Source organism: Rhipicephalus microplus, chromosome X (assembly GCF_043290135.1).
Source record: "Rhipicephalus microplus isolate Deutch F79 chromosome X, USDA_Rmic, whole genome shotgun sequence".
Lineage (NCBI taxonomy): Eukaryota > Metazoa > Arthropoda > Arachnida > Ixodida > Ixodidae > Rhipicephalus > Rhipicephalus microplus.
This window is the reverse complement of record NC_134710.1, coordinates 391,179,728-391,204,289: the sequence shown is the minus strand read 5'-3', so window position 1 is coordinate 391,204,289 and position 24,562 is coordinate 391,179,728. Positions and strand designations below refer to the sequence as shown.

Sequence of the window (24,562 nt, the reverse complement as noted above, 5' to 3'; positions counted from 1 at the left end):
TGCCTTTAATCAACTGCTGCTTCAGCCGTGCATTTTCAGAGTACATAGTTGCTATCAAGATCACGTCGACAGTGACTACGACTTCATATGTTGCGGTTGCGACAAACAGTAGTTCTGTTTTCATTCCCTGTGTGCAGGCAACGCACCTGCCTTTAGCAATAAGTCGCGGCTATCTATTCTTGCTTCTTCTGTGGTTATGTTCACCGCAGCTGTGGTAAGCAGCACTGCTCCCACTCTGTGAGATGTGCATGCCTTTTTAATGATAAATCTTAAGGTTTACGTCCCAAAACCACGATATGATATATGAGAGATGCCATATTAAAGAGACCCAGAAATTTACACCACCATAGGTTCTTTAACAAGCACCTAAATCTAAGCAAACAAGCCTCAAGGATTTCCTCCTCCATCGAAAATGCAGCCACCGCGACTGGGATTCGGTCTCTTGACCTGCGGGTCAACAGTTGTGTGTCTTAGCCACTAGACCACCGAGGCGGGTGTGCATGTCTTTTTATAGTATCATCGCTTCCATAATAACAACTTTGATAACAACCGCAGTGATATCCACAGAGGTTGTGGCAAGAGATAACTACAATTATGAGTGTGCGGGATATGCACATATTTTAGAAACACACTGAACAAGGCTCTTGCTCAACACCTCTGTACCTAAGTTAATACCAACCGTTGTGACACAAAAAAAGCATTCAAAACATCCAAATTTGGCCCGCTGAATGCAATGGAATTCAGAGAATTTAATGGATTCGTATCAGACTAAAATTTATATCAGCCTGGTTGACATCACCGAGATTATACTGCATTTATTATCGCTTAACAATTAAATATTGGAATGTATTGCATGAGATGTTCACTCATTGCCCATGAAGGATTTTCTAAGCAGATGACATGTGATGTTACTGCCACTCCTGCCATTGGGCTGCAGTATGTAAAAATAAATAAAATTATATTGACCAGTAAAACAGCAGTAAAACTATCATTGAATTAACCTGAAGTAAATTCATGATAATCACAAGGTGACTGCAATCTGTGGGGATCTGAGGTGTGCCCGCGACCATTTCGCGGGCATTCCGCCGCACGGCCACACCCTTTTGCTTTTTCTGCTCTGATAACCGCGCGTGGCGATAGATGGCGCCACGTGCGGTCGCGGCACGCGGTACGCGCACCGAGGGAGCGGTCTCTCCTCCGTGGTCGGCGCCGCGTAAGCACGTGTTTTCCTTCGTCCGCGTCCCCTTTGGGAATCGCCGGACTGTAGCCTGCCTGAGGTTGCCTTTGGCACCTCGGCAGGCGTGTTTACTTAAGTGCTAGCTTCGGTACCGTACGCTAAGCCCACAGCGGTGCCTAGTGCTTGAAGTGGTCGTACCACACCGAGCCGCACTTGCCGTAGGCCTACGCGTACGAGGTTTGTCCTAACACTCGCGACCAGGTCCAGTGGCCATCGTGAGAGTGCGCAGCATAGCCGCGAAGGACCTTTTCCAGACTGGCGTGTCAAAGCTCGCCATTGCCAGCTGCGACGTGCTCGCGGTTTCCCCTCATTGTGAACATCCGCGTGCGGGTGCCTTTGCTCCCCGCGTCCCGGGAGCGGACGTTGTACTGTTGTTCGGGGTGCCGCTAAAGGCAATAAAGTGTTGTGTCTTTTGTATTTGAACACTGTCCGTTTCGCCGCGCCGCGCTAAACGCCTTATTAGTTGAGCGCGCGCGGAGCGGTGCGCTACACGCGAGTAGGTGGCGGAGTCACGGCCCTGTGGCTCGCTAAGCGTGAACCCGCAGTGATCATTCGCTGCAGTTAGTAGCGGGGTCACCATACTGGCGCCAACGCGCTATAAAAGGCTCATTAAGCCTTTGATTAGTCTTAGCCGAGTCAGCCCACCTTTGCGAAAAAGGCTTGCCGTGTTTACCCGCATTATGTCTGCTCCGCGTGAGTTCTAACCGCTGACGCTTTTAGCTGAAACTGCATTGCTCGAGAACAGGGCCAGTGCTCCCCTTGAGCAACACAATCGCGCACCCTCACTTGTCGCAAGCCCCAGTCGAGATGACACGAGGCGCTACGTAACAGCTCTCACTGGAGAGGTAGCGTGTTTTGGGTCCGGGGCCATAGCCCAACCCGAACAGTGCACGCGGGCGAATGGGATTGCTACTGCTCCCTTTGGAATGCATGGCAGTTCCATGTCACAGTGCTCCGAAACAGCTCTCAGCGGAGCTTCCGGGGCGCAGATCGGCACTGTGGCCTCAGCCGTTGCAGAATTTTGTCTGCTGGCTACTACGCAATCTAACAGCCAGGCTCATTTCGAGCACGCGCCTGTACCGCTAGCCGCAAGCGGCCTAGGAATTTCACGTGAGGCTGCCCCAAGAGGTAGCTGTGAACAACAGGCGCTTCCCAATGTCGCGACGGCCGGTATCCAGTTTGAAACCGCGCCGCTTATCGAGCTCGGAGACACTTCCCCATCGCTAGCCTGCGCCACTGCAAAATGCCGCCCAAATGATTCAGGCACTCACGGGGGCAGTCCAAATGCTTTCGGCCGTTACGAAACGCCCTCATCCCGCTGTCATGTTGGCCGTTCTGACCTACAGAGGGTATGGTGATCTGCAAAGTGCAAGAGATTACCTGGACTCCCTCACATGTTATTAGAGAGCCATGGTCTGACCAGGAAGTGCTCGGACGCGTCATCCCGGCTGCACTGACTGACATGACGGCCAGGTGGCATCGGCTTTCCGGCCACCGAGCAGCAACCCTCGATGAGTTCCGCGTGGCCTTCCTGCGCAAATTCTTACCCGCTGACTACAAGAGTAGGATGCGGCGCGAGCTCGAGCTCCGCACACAAGCTCCTGATGAGTCGCTTCAGGAGTACATATGCGCGATGGAAGACCTTTTTTTTATCGCTGAGCCCAAAGCCTCGAACGAGGAGTGCGTCGAACGGGTGATTAGGCAGGCACACCCGACCTTTTGGGCATACCTGCGCGGCAGTCGCTTCCGTGATTTGGAGGAATTGGCCGTCGAGGCAAAGCGCATTCAAGGCGACACTCTCACCACGCGTGCCTATCGCCCGCCACCGCCAGCCAGCGAGGCCATTGAACCGCGCTGCGCATGGGGAGGGGCCATGACCCTTCCTCAGCGGCAACAGCCCACCGGAGCTGCCTTTGCAGCTACCGCTACAGGTGGGCGCAAATGGGAGATAAGCGATCGAGCTTTAGATCCCTACACGTACGGGAGGCGTGCAGCCGGTGCTGCATCGCAACTCGATGCGCGCGAGCAGGGACGAAATCCAACCCATCGCATCGCCGGTGGTGACGGTCGTCAGAGCGGTTTCTTTGATCACACGGCGCACCAACCCCTGCAGCTCGAAGCTGCTCCGTCATGGAAAAGAGAGCGCGATGGAGTGCGCTGCTTCCGCTGCCGTCAACGAGGGCACATAGTGAGGGAGTGCTCCGCATTTGTGCCTCCTGTGAGGCAGGGAAACGGGAGCGCGGGCCGTTCGTGAAGGCACGAGCGGTCGAACCCTTGCTTCTCCTCTCAGCGTACCGGGCAAGCAGTCTTGCTGGTGTGCAAGTGTCGTTTATTTTGGTCACCATTGTCGGTCGGCGTTGAATTCTCGGCGTTGCTGGACAAGGGCGCAAGCGCTTCGTTGTTTGGTGAACAGGTGTTGTCCCACTTGCAGAAGCGCTCGGTGGGCTTGTGGGACAGCCGAACGACATTCACCCTCGCGAAAGGCGTGGCCCAATCGGCGGGCGCCGGTGAGGTTGACTGTCAGATGGGGAGGCCGAATGAGACGCGCGCGTTTCGTTAATCTTCCAGGGCTCAGTGTTCCTGTGATTCTCGGTCGGGACTTTCTCCTAAAAACCAGTATCGTAGTGGACATTGCGAAAGGAGGTTACCGCGACGGACCTTTTTCCGAGCTAAAGCCGTTCATCAGCCCACCGGCGCTTTCTGTTGCCTGTGCATTTGAAGCGTCGAAACCGTGTCACGTGCAAACTTCGGGGACAAGTCCCTGTGCTATGCACTCGTCAGCTCAAAATCCCCATCGGGATCGAGCAGCACGACACGAAAAGGCTCCGCATTCTTTGATCGCCTGTGCGACTCAATTGGATGATACACAGAAGGCTCGTTTGTCGGCACTGTTGCGCGAATACGATGAGCTCTTCACCGATCAACCCGGCTGTACCGATTTGGTGAGCCATTCGATCGAAACTGGCGACGCGCTTCCTTTGAAGTGTAACCCCAGGCCCGTCAGCCAGGCCAAGAGGCAAGTAATTGACAGCTTGCTGGACGAGATGCTCTCAGCTGGCATTGTTCACCGTTCGTCCAGCGCCTGGGCGTCTCCAATTGTGTTGGTGCCTAAGAAAGATGGCAGTCATCGCCTGTGCGTAGACTACCCCCGTCTGAACGAAGTGACTCATACGGATGCCTATCCGCTCCCCTCGATTAGCTCCATCATAGGAAATCTCGGCATTGCGCGATATTTTACCACATTAGATGCTTCCAAAGATTACCTACAGGTCCGGATAGATGAGCGTGACCGGTGCAAGACCGCGTTCACGTCCCACAGAGGGTTATTGGAGTTCACTCGTATGCCCTTTGGTCTTTGCAATGCTCCTGCGACTTTTCAAAGACTCATGGACCGCGTCCTCGGGGAATCAAAGTGGTCTTACAGCATGTGCTACCTCAACGACATCGTGATTTATTCACGAACCTTCGAAGAGCACTTGGCCCACATTGCCGATGTGCTCGAGAGGGTGAGAGCCGCCGGGATGACGTTAAATCCCACAAAGGTCCAACTAGCGCAAACCCGAGTTCAGTTACTTGGCTTCATGCTGGGTGAAGGCTCCATTGAGCCAGATCGGGAGAAACTTCGAGCAATTCTTGATTTCCCTGCACCCAAGGACGTACGCGGCCTGCGCCGCTTTCTCGGAATGGCCAATTTTTACCGGTCGTTCATTACGTCCTGTGCCAGAGTGTAGGTGCCCTTGACCAAGCTCTTGGGTAAGTCAGCTGAGTGGCAATGGGGACCTGAGCAGCAAGAGGCGTTTTGCCGTCTGTCTAGCACCATTGCGGAGACGGCCCAGCTCAGGCTCCCCGACCTGACCAGACCGTTTGTTGTCCAGACTGACGCAAGCGCATAGGTCGGCACTTTGAGAGACTACTCACTCATACTCCCTCACCACAATTTTTTGAGCCTTCACCCTCACTCACGTTCATACTCACACCTACTCGCACTCATGAGTACTCACTAACATTCATACTCCCTCGTCACACTCGGAGTACTCACTCACGTTCATACTCACTCCTTCTCACACTCTAATTACTCACGTTCATACTCACGCTTACCCACACTCACTCCTACTCACTCACGTTCATACTCACTCCTTCTCACACTCAAAGTACTCACTCACGTTCATACTCGCTCCTTGTCACACTCAGAGTACTCACGTTCATACTCACTCCTACTCACACTCATGAGTACACACTCACATTCAAACTCACTTCTACTCACACTGAAAGTACTCATTCACGTTCATACTCACTCATGTTCATACTCACTCCTACTCACACTCATGAGTACTCACTCACGTTCAAACTTACGCCAACTCACACTCTAGGCCCTCACTTACGTTCATACTCACGACTACTCACACTGATGAGTACTCACTCATTTCATACTAACGACTACTCACACTTGTGAGTACTCACTCACAATCATACTCACGCCTACTCAGTCACTCACGTTCATACTCACGCCTACTCACACTCATTGTTCATGGCTCACGTTCATACTCACAACTACTCACACTCTTAGAGAAACACGGACTGCTGGGCGAGTTGGTAATTCATTTTAACTGAGGTGCGCGAAAAATTGAAGTACAGAAGGAAGACATCTCGAGACAGTGTGCCGTGTCCAGGTGTCTCCTTTTTGTACTTCAATTTTCGTGCACCTCAATTAAAACTCATAGTTACTCACTCACCTTCATACTCACGCCTGCTCAAGATCATAGGCCCTCACTCGTCTCCGTACTCACATAAGAATTCACCTTCATACTTACGCCTACCCATACTCAGGCGCACTCACCCACGTACTTTTACATTCACATACTCATCATCATGACAGCAGGACAAAGGCCTCTCCCCTGTTCTGCCAGTCAACTCAGTCCTTTGCTTGCTGTTGCCACTTTATACCCGCAAACTTCCTCATCTCATCTGCCCACCAAACTTGGTCTCCCCTTTTCCCGCTTTCCTTCTCTTGGAATCTACAAAAAAAACGGCAGAAAACAAAAGTAATGAACAACAACCTCGAAAGAAAACAGCGCTTCGAGATAGGTGGTAGTGCATTTGAAGTTGGGAAAGGTATATACGTCTACTTAGGACAGGTAGTACCTACGGAGCCGAGCCACGAGGCTGAAGTATCTAGAAGAATAAGAGTGGGGTGGAGAAGATTCGGCAAGCATTCTCAGCTCATGGCTGGTAGATTGTCACTATCCCCTCAAGACGAAGGTATATAACAGCTGCATCTTACCGGTACTTACCCACGGAGCAGAAACCTGGAGGCTTACAAAGAGGGTTCAGCTTAAATTGAGGACGACGCAGAGAGCGATGGAAAGAAAAATAGTAGTTGTAACCTTAAGAGTCAAGAAGAGAGCAGAGTGGATCAGGGAACAAACTGGGGTTAAGAATATCATAGTTTAAATCAAGAAGAAGAAATGGACATGGGCTGGGCATGTAGCGCGTAGGTAGGATAACAGCTGGTCATTAAGCATAACTGACCGGATTTCCAGAGAAAGCAAACGGGTTAGGGGGAGACAGTAAGTTCGGTGGGCAGATGAGATTATGAAGTTCGCGGGTACATAATGGTAGCAGCAAGCACAGGACCGAGTTGAGTGGCGGATCATAGGAGAGGCCTTTGTCCTGCAGTGGACGTTGTCGGGCCGATGATGAATATTAACATTGAGGTAGCGTTACGTGTACTCAGGTTACTCAATAAACAATCGAGCTGAACAATTGTCGCTTTCTTTAAGGGTCGGAAGGTTTCACAAACAGGCAATGACTCAGCGCAGTAACGACGCACCTGCACATTCATTTGTGTGCCATGATGCGTAGGAGACGCTGAGACATCGTTTAGAATCTGAGTAACGTGTTACAAGCACTCAAAAAGTGCTTTCGTAGGCTACGACTCACGCGCGCGAAATAGAGACGCTCTCGACAGCTTCAGTATACTACACGGCCGCCGCTGATTACCCGCCAGAACCCAAGACGTTGCCATGCCATCCGGCTCGGCCGCTTCGTTCGTTCCACTGCCCCTAGCCCCTTCTGACTGCACTATCGGGACAGGCGGGCGCCGGGGCCTCGCCGCCATGTCAACGCCGCGGCCGCCTGGCCACTGGTAGGTGTTCTGTGGCCCGGCGCGACCGTCGAGACGGCGCCTCCCCTCTCTGCCTCGCCTTCAGATGGAATGCGTAGCGTACGGCAGTTTTGCATTCGAGAAATTGTGCGCATCTTCGGAGATGTTTTCCTTCCTGTGTGGGTCGCGCTCACGTGGAGACTTCGTTGGCTCCGTGCCGGCACTGACGATTGCAGGGGGCCTTATTTATGGATCTGCGGACGCGGTTAACGTTCATTGGCAGTGTACGTACGCAGGGTTATTGCGGACGGCCGAATAAAACGGGAATTAACGAGTTGCGTTATGTGTGTTTTTGTATTATCCCGCGTTATGTGAATGATACAATAAATTATCAAGGGTGATGGGGTGCTTATTGCATATTGTGTCTGCACTGTTGAAGGCATAATAAGCCGCCGAAAACTGAAGCGAGGATAGAGATTGAAACGGCGATACGAACAGGGTCCGATTATGCTATCGCATACTATTGTCACGGGGCCGTGACGTGGCCGAAGACAGGAGACTTCGTGTTGGGATTTAACTGTTTATTTGGGCGAACCTGTGCCCGGTAAAGGGAAAGTCCAATTACAGCAGCAGTCTTGCACAGATAGCAGTCTTGGACAGATAGCGGCAAACGAAGCGTCGGCCGTCGATCAACTACTGACAAGCGGCGAAGCGCAGTGGCATTTATACTCTTGCCGTCGAATGTTCTAGCGTTATCGCTGGCGGAGGCGTAGATTCAAGAATAATCTGTACCGTTCGCAGAGTGGGCGTGATCTTAACGAAATGATCTACTACAGGCCGGAAGCTTCTCGAAAACTGCAGGCGCGGTTTGCGCTGAGAATCGTGTAGTGTTTTGGGACGATAACAAAACTTGGGAAATGGAACGTGGCACTATACTATTGACGGCGAAGCTCAACCACCCTCCAGGCTTTCCTTTTTTTTCCTAATGGGGCATTGAGAAGGCGAAGTTTGCACACAGCTTCGCGCTTGAGAGGTCATGAGATCACTTAAGGTTTTCGTTCAAGGCAACCTTCACTTGAGGGACAACGCAGAGATAGAAACTGCAAAATCGCTGCGCACAATGTGCGTCGCGCACACAATGTGCTTTCTCTCGCGGGCCATTTCAGCTTTTTTTTTTTGCCGCTTGCGCAGTGCATTTCTTTTTTCCAAGTCGGCTCGCATGGCGATTTTCGTTAAAGGGCTTCTCAAGACCTTGTTTCACATGCATTATCAGCGGGTTGCGTAGACTGAAGGCGCAGGAGGTAAGTGCAGCAAGAACGGTAGCTATGGGGACAGGCAGTTCAAAGTTATTCAGCCTAGAAAATTCAAATTACAATAATATGGACGGTCACCCTCAACTCGAGTTTTGCGCTGTGACTTCGCCCCCCCCCCCCCCCCAATCTGATGTAGGATGGCTCCCCCAGTTTCCACACTAACTGAAGGCTTTTACGTTTAGTAAGCTTGCATGCCATAGTGCCCGTTATTTCCAACATATTGAGGACGCCGTTGCGATGGTTACAAATATTTATCACACTTTTATCACTCATAGTAACTCACTCATATTTCTACTCGTTGCTACTTACACTCACAGCAACTCACTCACCTTCGCAGTCAAGTCTACTCACACTCATGAGTACTCACCTACGTTCCTACTTACTCTTACTCACATTATTGAGCTATCACTCACTACTAATCACATTCATGAATACTCACTCATGTTCATACTAACGAATACTCACACTCATCAATCTTCACTCATGTTCAAACTCCTACTCACTCACGTTCATACTCTCTCCTTCTCACACTCAGAGTACTCACTCACGTTCATACTCACTCCTACTCGCACTCACAAGCTCTCACTCATTTCTACTCACACTGATGAATACTCACTCACGTTCATACTCATGGATACTCACACTGATGAGTACTCACTCACGTTCAAATTCACATCTACTCACACTCATGAGTACTCACTCACGTTTATACTCACTCATACTCACACTCAAAGTACTCACTCACGTTCATACTCACTCTTACTCACACTCACAATACTCACTCACGTTCATACTCAATTCTACTCACACTTAGAGTACTCACTCACATTCATACTCACTTATACTCACACTCAGAGTAGTCACTCACGTTCATACTCACTCCTATTTACACTCAGAATACTCATTCACGTTCACACTCACTCCTACTGACACTCATGAGCACCCACTCACGTTCATACTCACTTCTACTCACACTGAAAGTACTCATTCACGTCCATTCTCACTCCTACTCATACTCATAAGTACTCACTCACGTTCTACTCACTCCTACTCATACTCATCAGTACTCACTCATACTCACACTCACCACATTCAAATGAGTATGAATAAGTGTGAGTGAGTGTACTCATGAGTGAGTATGCCAAGCTATGCGCAAGCGATCTGGGATTAGAAGCAGTTCTCCTACAGGAATACGATGGTGTGTTGCAGCCGTTGGCCTTTGCCAGCCGCTTGTTGATACCCGCGGAAAGGAATTATTCCGTGACCAAGAGGGAGTGTCTCGCCATCGTGTTTGCACTGTGGAAGTTTGATGTCTACCTTGATGGGACAAAGTTTGTGGTGCAAACAGATCACAGCGCGCTTAGCTGGCTGATGCGGCTCCGTGAGCCTGCGGGCAGGCTAGCGTGCTGGGCTCTCCTAATACAGCATTATGACTTTTCAGTGCAGTATCGGAAGGGGAGCACTAACATGGTAGCTGACGCGCTATCTCGTGCCCCACTGTCTACCAGGAGCCTGGATCCCGGTGCGACAACCGCTAGCGGCGCCTTTGCGCAAGTGAGCGGCGCAGGCGAAACGGCGGCGGAGCCGCGGAGTGGAGAAAAGGGTGAGTGCGCCGACGAGCAAACCCTTTCCACGGGCCAGGCAAGCAGCGTGCCGCGAAGCGGGTGAGAGGGGGAGCGAAAGGGAAGCGAACCCATGACGCCAATGCGAGCGGAGGCGATGGCTGCAGTCCTGAGTGGGAACGATACCAGGCTCTCCTTTGTGAGAATGAGAATCGCTTTCAGCAGACAAGAGTTACTGAAGGCCCAGCAAGATGATCCGTTTTGTCGCGAGTTGAGCCACGGTCTCAGGGAGACGGAGCGCCGAGACGCTGCTGGTAGTGCAGCGGGCGCAGGGGGATGGGAATCGGCGTGTGTTGCTGGGTCCGCCGCAGGTACTTGCTGGACCATGATGGACTCCTGCTGAAATACATAGCCACCGATGAGGAGTCAGTGGACCCGTTTAAAGTGGTTGTGCCCAAAAGTCTGAGAGGCGCACTGTTGCGAGCCTCTCACGACGAGCCCATGGCCGGTCACCTGAGTGGCTCTAAAGTTTTTGTGAAACTGAGCAAGATTGTGACTTGGCTTGGCATGAAGCGTGACATTTTTCGCTATTGCCGTTCCTGCCACATCTGTCAAGCGGTGAAATCAAGGGGTGGCAAGCCGCCCGGCTTGATGAAACCGATTGTCAGTGAGCGTCTGTGGCAAGTAGCCACCTGCGATCTAATGGGGCCGTTCCCAAGGAGTAAACAGGGGTTCATACATCTGATGGTAGTCGTTGATCATTTTTCCAAATGGGTGGAGTTGTTTCCACTGTGAAAAGTGACAGCGCAAGCGGTGCTAGAGAGGCTACAGAAAGTGTTTTGTCGGTTCGGCTTTCCGAAAAGCTTGATCATGGACAACGCGTCGTATTTCACCGCTTGAGTGTTTGGTGATACGTGCCGTTCCCTAGGAATAGATCACTGCACCACTTCGCCCTCAGGGTGTCTACCAATTACATTTTTCCAAATTCCCTGACTTTTCCAGGTTTTCCATGACCATTTCAAGCAAATTCCATGACCGGTACGTCTGCTTGGAAGAAACTGCGCACTGGAAAACAAACTCCTGAGCGGTAAAAAGAAATTATGAGGCGCTCATATAAAATGGAAACTATGCTGCTTTATTGCATTCCCTTGTCTGAAAGCATTTTTTACAATAAATAAAATATTCAAAGACACAATAATTGTCCCTCGACAAACAGAAAAGCTTGTTTACTTGCATCGGCAATGCCTTCACTGTTTCAAGGATTCAATCTCTTGCTGCAGCATGGAGACCTGAAGCTGTGCGTCTTCCATCAGTTTTTGCTTCTTTGATTCAAGCTCTTTCACAAGAGCCGCAGTCCTCTTCTTTTTCCTTTCAGCATCCAATACGTCCAACCGTTCCTTCTTTTTCCTCTCCAGGTCTTCCGTCCATTTGATGTTGGAACTTCGAACCATGTCTATCATCTTGTCTGTTACGTCAACTTCTGCAACACCACCTGCTGCAGACACCTCATCGTACACTAACCTTTGTGCTACAAGTGACTCCTCCTTCATATTTTCCACAAGACATTCCTTGTTCACTGAAAATCCCCGCTCCACGGAAGAATTTCCATGTGAAAGGCACAGCACAATCTTCACAAACAGCAGTAGCTCTTCATGAGAACTTGCACAGAGTTCCACCCACAGCTTCTCCAAGCGCTCTCTTGCACGATCAAATTTTCGCAAAAGCACTTGTGCAGTGCTGTTCGAGCACACTTGTACATATGATCTACTTGCTCTCTCTCCTTGTAGGCCTGTAAGGCGCCCATGCTCTATAAGTACTTCAAGTGCAATGTTTAGCTGCTTCTGGCCAGCTTCCACAGAAGCGGCACAAACTGCTGGGTTTAAGCAACTGGCCCCCCTTGTCAGCTTGTATTTCAGAGGTGATCTTTCGATTATCTTTGCTGAACAGGCCTTAATAAATAAGATGCATTCTTTTTTGACACTTACCACCGCAGTGTGAGATGGTTTAGTGATCTTTCGCAACTCACTTTTGGCGGCAAGGCCTATGTCAAAGGCAGCTATACCAATGATGTTGTTTGGGTTCTCCAGATCAATTTTTATCAGTTTTGAAAATGTGCCTGCAGCATCCAGCTTTTCCTTTAGCACGATTCGTCCCAGCAGTGACCGCAACAGGCCGTCCAGTGCTGTTGCAAGAAAAGGTAGCATCGGCTTTTCTGTCTGAAACTCAGCCAAAAATGGCTCCAATTCTTCTGAAACTGAAAGCATAAAGGCCAGCTTTACTGGCAGCATCTCGTCTTTCACAGCCGTCTCGACATGAGCATAGCTGCCACACGCTGGAAGTTTCTTTTCTTTCTTGACATGCTCAACATATTTGACCACATTTGGGAGGACTTGCAGTGCCCTAGCAAGAGCCTTGCCATTTTCCAGCCAGCGCACTGAGCAAAACTTTAGCGGAAACAGTATGCTCCCTGTGAAATTGACATAGTCGGCTCGGCGTGCAGGGACGTTTTTGAACAAATTGTACAAGCTTCTAAGAAACACTACTGTGTTCCACTTTGTCACATTGTGGCCTGTTTTAAATGCACCACTCACAACGTGCAGTCCGCAGCTTCCAATGTCCACAATATTCTGATTTCCATCAGACGCAGAAAACTCTTGCTTCAACGACTTCAACAACTTCAAATTGACGTTTGGACCATCCATCGAAAGTTGAAGTATTTTTGCCGGCTCAATGTTCTCAGTGGCCTTTTTGAAAGCGGCAGCTAAATCTTCTGCGCGAGTGTGTCCTAAAAAACAGGACGTCAGGTAGCGGGTTTTGACAACGTCGTCAGCTGGGTCCCAAAACCTGATCAAAACGTCCATTTGCTCTTTCTGAGCAATTTTGTTCAGGGACTCGTCAAAAGCCACGACCACGTGTGGGACACTATGCAGCTTTGATAGCAGCCTGTTTCGGAAGTACGGGGCTATACCGTAACAAATTGTATAGCCAACTTTGTCCTTACCAAGTTGCAACTTCTTCGCGACGTCGCACGTGGGGAACATGATGGGAAAAAGCGCCGCTGACGCTGCTGCTGAACGAAACGATCCATGGGTCGCTATAGTGTTCAGACACCAAACAACTTCTGCTTTCGTGACACATTTTTTGACCAGAAACCCATTTAAGGATGCCTTCCCGTCAGGCGCGACGGCCACCGGTTTAGCAGGCACGCTTTCAGCACTCGTGCTTGGCACAGTCGATACACATTCACTCGTAGTCGTAGCAGTCATGGAACACGGCAAGTTGGGTCCAGCACCGAAAAACGCGCGGATGTTTGTCTGGGAAGCACTTTGCACAATGCTCACAGCAGTTAGGTGTTTCTTGCTCACAGCGTGACTGGAGACAGCAGCGATGCCCATATTGCTAAGCGAGAAAGTCTTCTGGCATGCTGCACAGTGAGCCTTACTTGTATCGTTCGGCACTGCTCTAATCCATGAGGCGTGCTCGGATATTTCCGCGTTCACCCAATCAGGGTTAAACGAACACTTCTTCGCAAGAGGCATAGCAACTCACTGCATGCTCACGGCATCACAAGAAGAATTTCAATATGGCTGCAGCCCAGGCATCTTGATATGTGGATTGGATTGGATTGGATCCGATCTGGATTACCATATTTGCTCTACTACTGTTTTTGTATCCCAGTCCAATTTACGCACCTGTAAACTACACATTTCAGTAAAAAAATAATTACGACTCGCATATTCTGTGCACCTTGCCCTCTGCTGATGGCACTTCCAGCCTAACCAGAAAACCCTCAAGCCGAGCCGAGATCGCGGCCAAGACAAACATGCACAATTTTATGCGCGTGAGTAACATTGTACTCGGAAAGTAGAAGCGCCAGCTATGCACTGCTTTTTTTTTAACTATGCTTCTGCTTAGCTGTTCTGTGTGGTTTAAGGAGCGATTTTTAAAGCTTTGATTAATGCTAATGAATATTTTCGTGACGATCTGAAAGACTACAGTCAGTTTCCATGACCTGGCCGGATTTTTCAGAAATTCCCTGACTTTTCCCTGACTTTTCCAGGCGTGTTCAAATTCCCCGACTTTTCCAGGTTTTCCAGGTTTTCCAGGTTGGTAGACACCCTGGCCCTACCATCCCCAGTCCAATTTGACGGAGCGAACCAATCGTACGCTCAAACCGATGTTGGCGGCCTTTGCCGAAAGTCAAAAGGATTGGGCAGACCATTTGAGTGAACTCGCGTTTGCAATCCGAACCTCCGAGAGTCGTACTGGTTTCTGTCCCACCTTCCTTATTTCGGAAGGGAGTTGGCAAATCCGGTGACCAGTGTCATGCAATGCCAGCTCGGAGACGAGGAAGAACCGGTAGACTGTTCTGCTTACGCTTCAACACTTCCGGACAGGCTGTGTCGAGCTCTCAGTAGAGCGAGGCAGAGTTTGGCATCGGCCAGGGCCGAGCAAAAGGCCCAGTACGACCGAAAACGTCGCCACCTTTCATTTAAGGTAAGTGACCTCGTCCTGAAGCGCAACCACGCTCTTAGCGACGCGAGCAAGGGTTTCTCAGCTTTGCTCGTTCCAAAGTGGCTTGGTCCGTACCGAGTGGAAAAAGCTTGGACTCCACTCTCGTACTTGCTGAAAGGCCCGCTTTCGGGAAAACTCAGCCGTGCCCACATCGCAGACCTGAAAGCCTTTGTGTCGAGGTCTGACAAGCCTGCGCCAGTGCCCAGTGGCTCATCGCGCAAGCAACGGCGCACACCCGGGGCGGCGGATCGCATTCGGACCACGCAACGGTATAATCTGAGGAAGCGGTCACCTGAGTGATTTCGCGCCGGATGGCGGGCTTATTTCCGCAACCGAAGGCCCTCATTTTTACTGTCTAGTCTCAGTTAGCTAACTTCTTTACAGCCAGTGATTGCAAAGAAGTCGGTTCCGCCCAGTTACTGCTGCTGATTGTCATTTGAGTGTTCTTGTTTACTTGATGTTTTTTTCCGTGTTTTCTTTTTTCTCCTCGCTGGAGGAGGGGATTGTGAATTGGAGCTTTAGCGTGGGGAGAGGGACAAAGGACACTCTGCGCCTTCCTTTGCGGGACGCGTTTGGAGAGACCCGACCATCGGTGGTGTGTGTGCGTGTGTACGTGTGTGTGGCGACAACTTAAGAAGTCACCGACCCCTACACCACCTTGGACTCTGGAGGTGTTCGGAGACCTGCGGTCGTTTGGCAGTTCTGCTCCCGACAGTCGCTGATAAGCTGTGCTGGCCTTTATATCACGGCTCCTGCACGAGGCCAGCTGTCGCAGACACTGTGCACGACTCGACCGACGCCACAAGACGCCTCACAGCCAGTGGATTTGGCGACCATGATTCCAGCAGAAGGGCCGGCTGTCGCAGCGAGGTCCATCTGAAGCTCCACCGAGGTGGCGTTCATCGGACTCGCAGGGCTGTCGTCAACATCGACGAGACGAAGGTGAGCCGTTCCTCGCATGAGGGCCTCAACCAAAACTCTCGCCTTGCACTCTTGCATCCACCCAGTCACCCAAGCCAAACATTACGTGACGCTTCCCCTTCAAGTCGTGGACGCTCTCTTGCGTGAGCACCATGAACTCCCGTTACCCCTCTTTCGCGGCACCATTGTATTTCTCAAGTGTATTCTTGTGTTGTTCTGTTTTTTTTCTTCAGCAGCAGTTGCAGAGCGAGGCTGAGGCTAGCTGTTGCCCATTGCATGACATCTTTGTATGCATGGGCGATGACCGGCTGCCTTTGCAGACCAATACATAGGGTGAATTAAGGAGAGGAGGATGTGAGAATCTGAGGCGCGCCCGCGGCCATTTCGCGGGCATTTCGCCGCACGGCCACACCCCTTTTTCTGCTCTGATAACGGCGTGTGGCGATAGATGGTGCCACGTGCGGGCGCGGCACGCGCGTGCCGAGGGAGCGGTTTTTTTCTCCGGGGTCGGCGCCAGGTAAGCACGTGTTTTCCTTCGTCCGCGTCCCCTTTGGGAATCGCCGGACTGTAGCCTGCCTGGGGTGGCCTTTGGCACCTCGGCAGGCGTGTTTACTTGAGTGCTAGCTTCGGTATCGTACGCTAAGCCCACAGCGGTGCCTAGTGCTTGAAGTGGTCGTACCACACCGAGCCGCACTTGCCGTAAGCCTACGCGTACGAGGTTTGCCCTAACACTCACGACCAGGCCCAGTGGCCATCGTGAGAGTGCGCAGCATAGCCACGAGGAACCTTTTCCCGACCGGCATGTCAAAGCTCGCCATTGCCAGCTGCGACGTGCTCGCGGTTTTCCCTCATTGTGAACGTCCGCGTGCGGGTGCCTTTGCTCCCCTTGTCCCGGGAGCGGACGTTGTACTGTTGTTCGGGCTGCCTGCCGCAAAGGCAATAAAGTGTTGTGTGTTTTGTATTTGAACACTGTCTGTTTTGCTGCACCGTGCTCAACGCCTTATTAGTTGAGCTCGCGCGGAGCGGTGCACAACACGCGAGTAGGTGGCGGAGTCGCGGCCCTGTGGCTCGCTAAGCGTGAACCCGCAGTGATCATTCGCTGCAGTTAGTAGCGAGGTCACCATAAATAAAAAAATGCATGCATGGGCTGCGTTTCCTAAAAATCATTGTGAGAATGACTGCAATGACAAAGGACAGAGCACACCACTGACCTCACCTGAATACTTCAAGGGGGGCGAGGATGGTAACCATAAGGTCTGAATGAATGACCCCAAGCTCTGTCAAAGACACTGATAACGTCCATCCAAAACGCAGTGCCAAGTCCGTCAAGATGGCAAAGTAGTAATATCCCTGCAAAAATACGAAAAAGAAATTGTCTTGCACAGTGAGCATGGACTAGGGTGCTGATGTCCCAGGATTTCAAGGCCAATAATAACGTAATTTTCAAGCATAATCAGGCATGATCAAACTGCAGCAAGGAATTCAACACAGGTCTAACCTGTGCTAGCAGTAATTAGCTTACATGGCAGAGTTTGCTTTACGAATAAGAAGTAGTAGCCCATTTCCATTACTGCATAAAGTTAAACCGACATATGGAAATACTATTCAAATACCACCAAAATTCAGCAGTTATAACTAGTAAATTTTATGAATGTTGCATCTGCATAGAAAAGCAGAGATGCCAGATATATTCCACCTGTTTTTATTACAGCGAGTATACAATGTCTACCATCAAAAAAATGTGTATGAGTTTATTCAGGGTCCGTACAGGTTTCCAAAGCGAAAATTCAAGGATATTCAAGGACTTTGCATGACCTGTCACAGGTTTTGCAAGGACTAAAAGAGGCATGTAATGTTGAAACTTTATTACTCTAAGTTTACGAAATTGACTCATTTTCATTACACTTATATAGTACATGCACATTGTAACTATAACAAACATGTATAGTCTGCACTTTAGCTCACTTTAGCTTCACTATGTAGGAATGGCAGACTGGGCTTGTTGGTTTAAGATATTTGAAGTTTGAGGCGTGAATACAACATGGATGAATGTAGAGAATAGGCACACACGAAGCGTTCCGTGTGTGTGCGCATATACCTTACCTTCTTCAAAAGCTTCACCAATCGCGCAATAGGGAAGAAACCAGCTCCAAAGAGCATTGTTAGTCTCTCACTTCATTTGTTCGTGGTTTGACGCAGTAAAGCTTTATTCTACATGCAGCTTTAGAAAAAGAAACCATATCAACTCATGCCAAATTAGTGTTCAAGAAATGAAGTGTTTGTAAGGTCGATGCCGATCAATACCTGCCAAGTTCAAGGATTCTGGATCTGGGAAATTTCCACAATGGGGAAGGAAGGGGGGGGGGGGTCGCTGATTTATTTGCTGTCCTTACTTTTTTCCCCCACAACAAAAACATCACGAAAAAAACAGTGCGGGGAAGGGTGTCAGTAACATCGGAGTTGCGCGGTCTCATACCGGCATAGAGTGGCTGGACACCTGAAGGTAGAGTTTTCCAACTACAGTAAAAAGTACGAGTCTCAAAGGGGGGGGGGGGGACATGTATTTCTCAAAAATTTTCGCATCATCAAACACTTAGCAAAATCTTTTTGTCAAGAGAACTCACAATTGTCTTTTTGCGACACACGTGAATGGATGGGACCGCACAGCTGGCTGCGAGGAAAGCGCAGGTCCAAGCTTAGCTTATAAGGCTAACTGAAAACATGCCAAAGTATAGCCAAAGTACCCAGATCAACAGAAACGTTACCAGATTTTTTGGACAGGAATGCCAAAACCATTTTGCCTTTTTTTACATCTTATATCCTCTACCGCTGCATTAGCCGCATGCCCTCTGCTAGTAATCACGACGCCACAACAGCGTTTTCGCATGCGGCGCTTGTGGAAAATGATAGTTCCGTTTTCAATCTGCGTACACTGGCTACGCACGTGCCTTTAAAACCATGTTCCTTTTTGCTATGATCACATCTGCCACAATTTTGTCCGCAGCGTTTGTGGAAAGCAACGTCGCTTTAACTAGTCGAGCGTTCAACGCGCGTGCACTTTCGGAGTTCTGTCGGTTACACAGTCACAACACATGATCGCGTCAAGAGCGATCGTGATTTCATCCACAGTGGTTGTGGCAAACCATAACCGCAGTTCTGACAAAACGTGCGCTGGCCGCGCGTGTGAGCAGTGTGAGCAGATGCCTCAGCATGAAGCGTTTTTTTTTTCTAACTTTGTACACCGGAAGTATGAAGTGTTCGCTTGACCAGCAATATGCTATCATATTTTTATGAAGCTTTGAAATAATAAAATCAAAACATTCCTGATGCTTCAAGAGGCTCTTCAAGGCACTTATAAGTCACAGTCCGGGAGGTGGCACAAGACTTATTTAAGAAGAGCGGGGAGGAGGTCGTCACTGAACCCTGTTCTGGATGCCCAACAACAAACAGAACCGATGAAAACCTGGATCAGGTGCACAAAGTTTTATGTTAAAATCGTTGACTGGGCATCCAGCAAATTCAGTTTGTACCGCAGGGGGAAACTGTCAAGATGGGAAGTTCTCAAGAGAGTGAAATGCCGGGTCACGCGCGTGAGGGCCGACACTAAAAACACTGTCAAGCTCCACAATGAAAATGTCCGCAGCCCATATACTATTGAGCTAACAAGCAAATAATCGCAAAAGAAGCTCCTCCCCAAAAAACAGCGTGACCTTTGTGAAGTGCAAAAGAAGCAAAAACTTAATGAATTTTTCCTTTTTTTAGAAGTATCTTTATTCCCAATAAAACCAATTTCACTCAAGTACAACGGGGAGTTGAAAGAACAACGAATTATTTTTTATAGCAAAACTATGTGCAACTATGAACGAAAGCACATATATACATTTTAATATTTTCTCCAGGATAGTCCCCCTTTGGTTGAATGCACATTTGCCAGTGCATGATCAATGTTGCTTGTTGATCCACCAACGTATTTTTGACTTCAACACTCAAAGCCACCGACAAAGGCGCTACAGGTTAATGTGAATATTAGCAGGGAAAATGTGAATAAACCGAAGAACACAAGTGACTGGAAAATTCTAAGAGCGACTTGGCAAAAAATGAAGCCACAATCCACTTATTAGCATAAGCGGAACTGCCGATTCTGTACTACCCACAGGTCCATCATCGCTTGCTTGGAGCAACATACCAGTGGTACCCCATTTTTCTTAGACATGAATTAGCTCCGTGCGATTTTTTGTGTGTGTGTTTCCGTGACTGTAGAGAGCTGAAGGGAAAGTAATGAGAGAGTGTGGGGAACATCCAAACGCATGTTACAACGTTCCTGAGAGTCATTTCTGTAAAGGACTTTCAGAGTGCCTTCCAAGTGCGGCATACATGTCTCCACAAGACTACTGATTCAGAGGGGGAGTAGTATAAAACTTTTATCCATTTGTAAAGGTCCCATCAATAAATGCACTTTTCCCCAAAAATGCATATCACTTTTTTATAATCGACCCAGTATGCGCTATTTGCGTCAAATGAAACCCGAACAGTGGCACACCTTCGTGATTGTATAGTGTGCGTCGTCCACTTATCCCCATGGACAGCCACGCATATATGCACATAGCTGCCGAACAGGATATTGTCACCTTGCCATGAACTGCGGCGAGCCCGAGCCCGCATCCAGCAGAAACAAACTAGGAAGTCGTTCTTGGGACAGCGCGTGCTCTCGCCGAGGCTTTTTAGATGTGTCGCGTCACTGACCTGCGTCTCTACAACTACGCGGTATTCCTTACCCGAAGTCCCTGTTTTTCACATGTGACAACTGGTGGAATCGCTGGGTATTCCCAGCCAATGATCCAAACGCCTCCTGGTAGCCCTGTACCTGCAGTCACAACACTTGTCCACCAGGCCAGTCGGAGAATCCAAGGATTGTCCCCCAAGCGTGAACCTCAGCTGAAGATGACGTCAACTGCACCACCCCAGAGGGGTACAAAAATATTCCGATGACTAATTACACGCTGCAGAATCCACGAGTGCCGAAGGTGTTTCGCGGCTCCATGTTGGAGAATGTCTTGGACTGGTTGGCTCACTTTGAGCGCGTTGCTTTCAACGAGTGGACCGACGCCTACAAGCTGTGGAATGTATACTTCAGCCTTGAGGATGGAGCTCATACTTGGTACGAGAACCACAAACCCTTCTCGTCGTAGACTGTGTTTTGCCATCAGCTGCTGGCAAGTTACGCTGACCCCCATCGCCGTGAACGAGCGGAGCGGGCCATTCAGTCACGCATTCAGATGCCGAACGAAAGCGTGATGACGCACGTGGAGGACATGACAAGCCTTTTCCGTTGCACCGACCCAGGTATGGCAGAAGACACGAAGTTGCGGCACCTAATGCGAGGAGTTAAGGAGCAGCTCTTCGCTGGTCTCGTCCGAAGTCCCCCGAATACTGTGGCGGAGTTTTTAACTGAAGCTACGACGATAGAAAACATGCTGCAGCAACAATAGGCTGCGTACGACCGTCATGTCAATGTTGCTTCGCCAGTGAACCAGATTGGAGTTGCGGAGTAACGTCAGTCTCGAAGCTCTCTGCACCTCATCCAATCAGTGGTACGAGACGAGCTGCAAAAGATTCATGGCCCGCCTCCACCTGCTGCAGGATCCATCTCCAGCCTCATCAAGAGTGAAGTACAGCAGGCTCTGCAAGTCCAGCCTTTCAGCAATTATTCCTCGCCAGTACCGACAGAGACTTGCCGTGCACCATATGCAGAGGCTGTGAGCTGTTACGTCCCTCCTGCATCATACGATGAAGCTGCAAGCCGTTACGCCCCTCCTGCATCGTACGCTGAAGCTGCGAGCTCCTGTTCTATGTTACACCCCTCCAAGCCGTTTCGTACACCCTACACCACGCGATGCACTTGTATCAGTTCAATCAGTCCAGCATTTTGAGAATCTGCAGCTCCTCCCGTGGAAATCGGACATATGCGCACACCGCACAGGCGGCTGCTGTGCTCCCACTATGGCGAAGCTGGACATGTATACCGCGAATGCCAGCACCGCCGCCTCGGACTTCAGGGTTTCACCGTCGACTCGCCCAGGCCAAGATTTGGCGAAAGACCCAAAGCGACCGAGCAATACCTGTCTGAGCAGCGCATGCCACTGCTCCCGCAGTGCCAGTCACGATCATGATCTCCTAGAAGGTCTTCGTCAAGTGTGCCGAACTACCCAGGGACGGCGCCAGCACGGTTGCCCAGCCCTAGGCGAGACAACTAATGAGAGCAACCTTCGGGGGGTGGGGCTGCTGATAAACGACACGAGCAAGGGCCCCCAGTAATGCGAGTATGTACCAGCAGCGATTCGACAATGACAGTTCCCGAATCAGAAAGCATACTTTCCGTAGACATACCTGTAGTGCTCGACGGCCGCCATGATGCTAGTGCTTTATTAGACACAGGGGCTGACTACTCCATCATGAGCAGAAAACTGGCGACGCATCTCAAGAAAGTTGGTACACCATAATACGGAACACAAGTCCGTACAGCCGGCGGGCACGTCGTCACGCTTCTTAGTATGTGCACGTCTAGAGTCTGCATTTACGGACACACATTTCTCTGCAGCTGCCTTATACTTCCCGAATGCTTGAGAGACCTCATCCTAGGCATAGACTTTTTACGTCAGTACGGTGCTATAATTGACTTCCGACAGCATGCCGAGACGTTCTCAACAGACAAAGCAGCAGAAAAATCTGATGACAGCCATCTCGGCACGTTTCGTGTTTCGACCGACAATCACGCTGCCCCGGCGTTCAAGCGTCCTGGTTGATGTTGTGTGTGACGAGATACGTGACACTGAGGTAGTCGCCGAAGGTAACTTGACACTTTTGTTCAGCACAGGTGTCTGCGTGGCACGCAGCCTCATTACACTTCGCGACAGACGTGCCACGCTGCTTGTGACAAATTTTAGTAATGAGCAGCGACACCTTTTTCGTCACACCGCTATCGCTTTCACCTACCCCATCGAAGACGTTGCTGAATGTTTTTCCGCCACATCAATGAACAGCGGGCTACAATCGACATTGACATGCGTTTCTACGGCTCTTGCAAAGGTGGACATAAATTCGAGCCTCACGCAGCAAGAACGCGCAGCACTGCAGGAGCTGTTGCTTGAATTCCAAGAGTGTTTTGCTTCGTCCTCGAAGGTGTGTCAAATGCCCCTTATGAAACACTGGATTATTATGCACACTGATGTCTTGCCCATAAAGAGCAACCCTACCGAGTTTTGGCCAAAGAACGTGACGCGATCAATGCTCAAGTAAAAAAAAATGCTTCAGGATGATGTTATACAGCCGTCCAATTGTCCGTGGTAATCGCCAGTCGTTCTCGTAAATAAAAAAGATGGAACATCGCGTTTCTGCGTGGACTACAGAAAGCTGAACGTCATGACTAAAAAAAACATGTATCCTCTGCCACGCATCGATGAATCACTAGACGGACTACAGCGGGCAAGGTATTTTTGATCCATAGACTTGAAAAGTGGATACTGGCAGATTGAGTTTCACAAAAGAGACCAAGAAAAAACTGCTTTCGTTACACCGGATGGCCTGTATGGATTCAAGGTGTTCGGCTTCGGCCTGTGTTCTGCACCAGCGATGTTCCAAAGAATGATGGACACTGTTCTTACTGCCTCAAAGTGGAACACCTGCCTAGTTTATCTCGATGATGTTGTCGTGTTTTCGGTCACCTTCGAGGAACGTTTAAACCGTCTGCAGGCTGTTCTGGAAGTGCTCCGTTCTGCGAACTTCACTCTCAAGCCAGAAAAATGCCATTTCCGCTATAAAGAACTTAAATTTCTGGGCCATGTAGTGAGCGCAGACGGTGTTCGACCTAACCCCCGACAAGACAACCGCCGTAGCCTCTTTTCCTGTTCCCCGTGACAAGAAAGCAGTACGTCGCTTCCTCGGCCTGTGCTCCTTCTACCATCACTTCATCGCCAATTTTTCTAGAATTCCCGAGCCTCTGACTCGTCTCACACGTGATCATGTACCATTCGTTTGGAATGAAGAACAGAATGCGGCTTTTATCGATCTACATGAGCGTATGCAGGCACTACTAGTTCTTGCTCACTTCGACAAGGATGCTGCCACCGAAGTTTATACCGACGCGAGTAATATAGGTCTCGGCCCCGTGCTTGTTCAACATCGAGAAGGCACCGAGCTCGTGATAGCTTATGCCAGTCACACCCTGTCTCGCGCAGAGATGAACTATTCCGCCTCGGAGAAGGAGTGCCTAGCAGCGATGTGGGCCATCATGAAATTCAGGCCTTACCTCTACGGTCGTCATTTCAAAGTAGTTACTGATCATCACATATTGTTCTGGTTAGCCAATTTACGAGACCCGTCTGGGCGTCTGGCACGATGGAATCTTCGTTTACAAGAATATAACCTTACCATTGTCTATAAATCAGGCCGCAAGCACGAAGATGCCGATTCCTTATCCCGTGCACCTACTGGAGTTTGTGATCCCGACAATGACGATGACAGCTGCTTTCTCGGAGTCCTCACTTCAACAGACTTGATCGCACGACAACATGATGACATCGAGATTCGCGCAATCATTGACCAACTAGAAGGACGCAACACACCCGTACCTCGACACCTTTCTCACAATCTCTCTTCATTCTGCCTACGGAATGGTGTCTTGTATGAAACAAACTCGGACGGCAATGGGAAAGCCTACCTGCTAGTGGTACATTTTGACATGCAAGACGACATTCCTCTGGCCTGTCATGACGAGCCCACATCCGGTCATCTAGGTTCTTGACAAACTCTCACCAGAGTTAAGCAGGCGTACTACTGGCCAAAACTTGCTACGTACATCAAGCGATATGTGAAAAGCTGCTGTGAATGTCAATGCCGCAAATACGCCGCAAAT

The 24,562-nt window shown here is 49.9% G+C and overlaps 1 protein-coding gene across 6 annotated transcripts in view; it reads right to left on the bottom strand.

Moving 5' to 3' along the window:
* Window positions 1–24,562, bottom strand: part of LOC119161011 (solute carrier family 53 member 1) — a 264,235-nt gene that overhangs the window by 26,717 nt on the left and 212,956 nt on the right. For 3 of the 6 annotated variants that reach the window (XM_037413322.2, XM_037413323.2, XM_075880141.1), the window contains exon 12: window positions 16,868–17,001. The exons of 2 other annotated variants lie outside the window; for them this stretch is intronic. In XM_037413322.2, coding sequence (XP_037269219.1) covers window positions 16,868–17,001 — 134 coding nt within the window. Of the gene's footprint in view, window positions 1–16,862; window positions 17,002–24,562 lie in introns of all 6 variants that reach the window. One more of the 6 variants, XM_075880142.1, reaches the window with a different exon arrangement.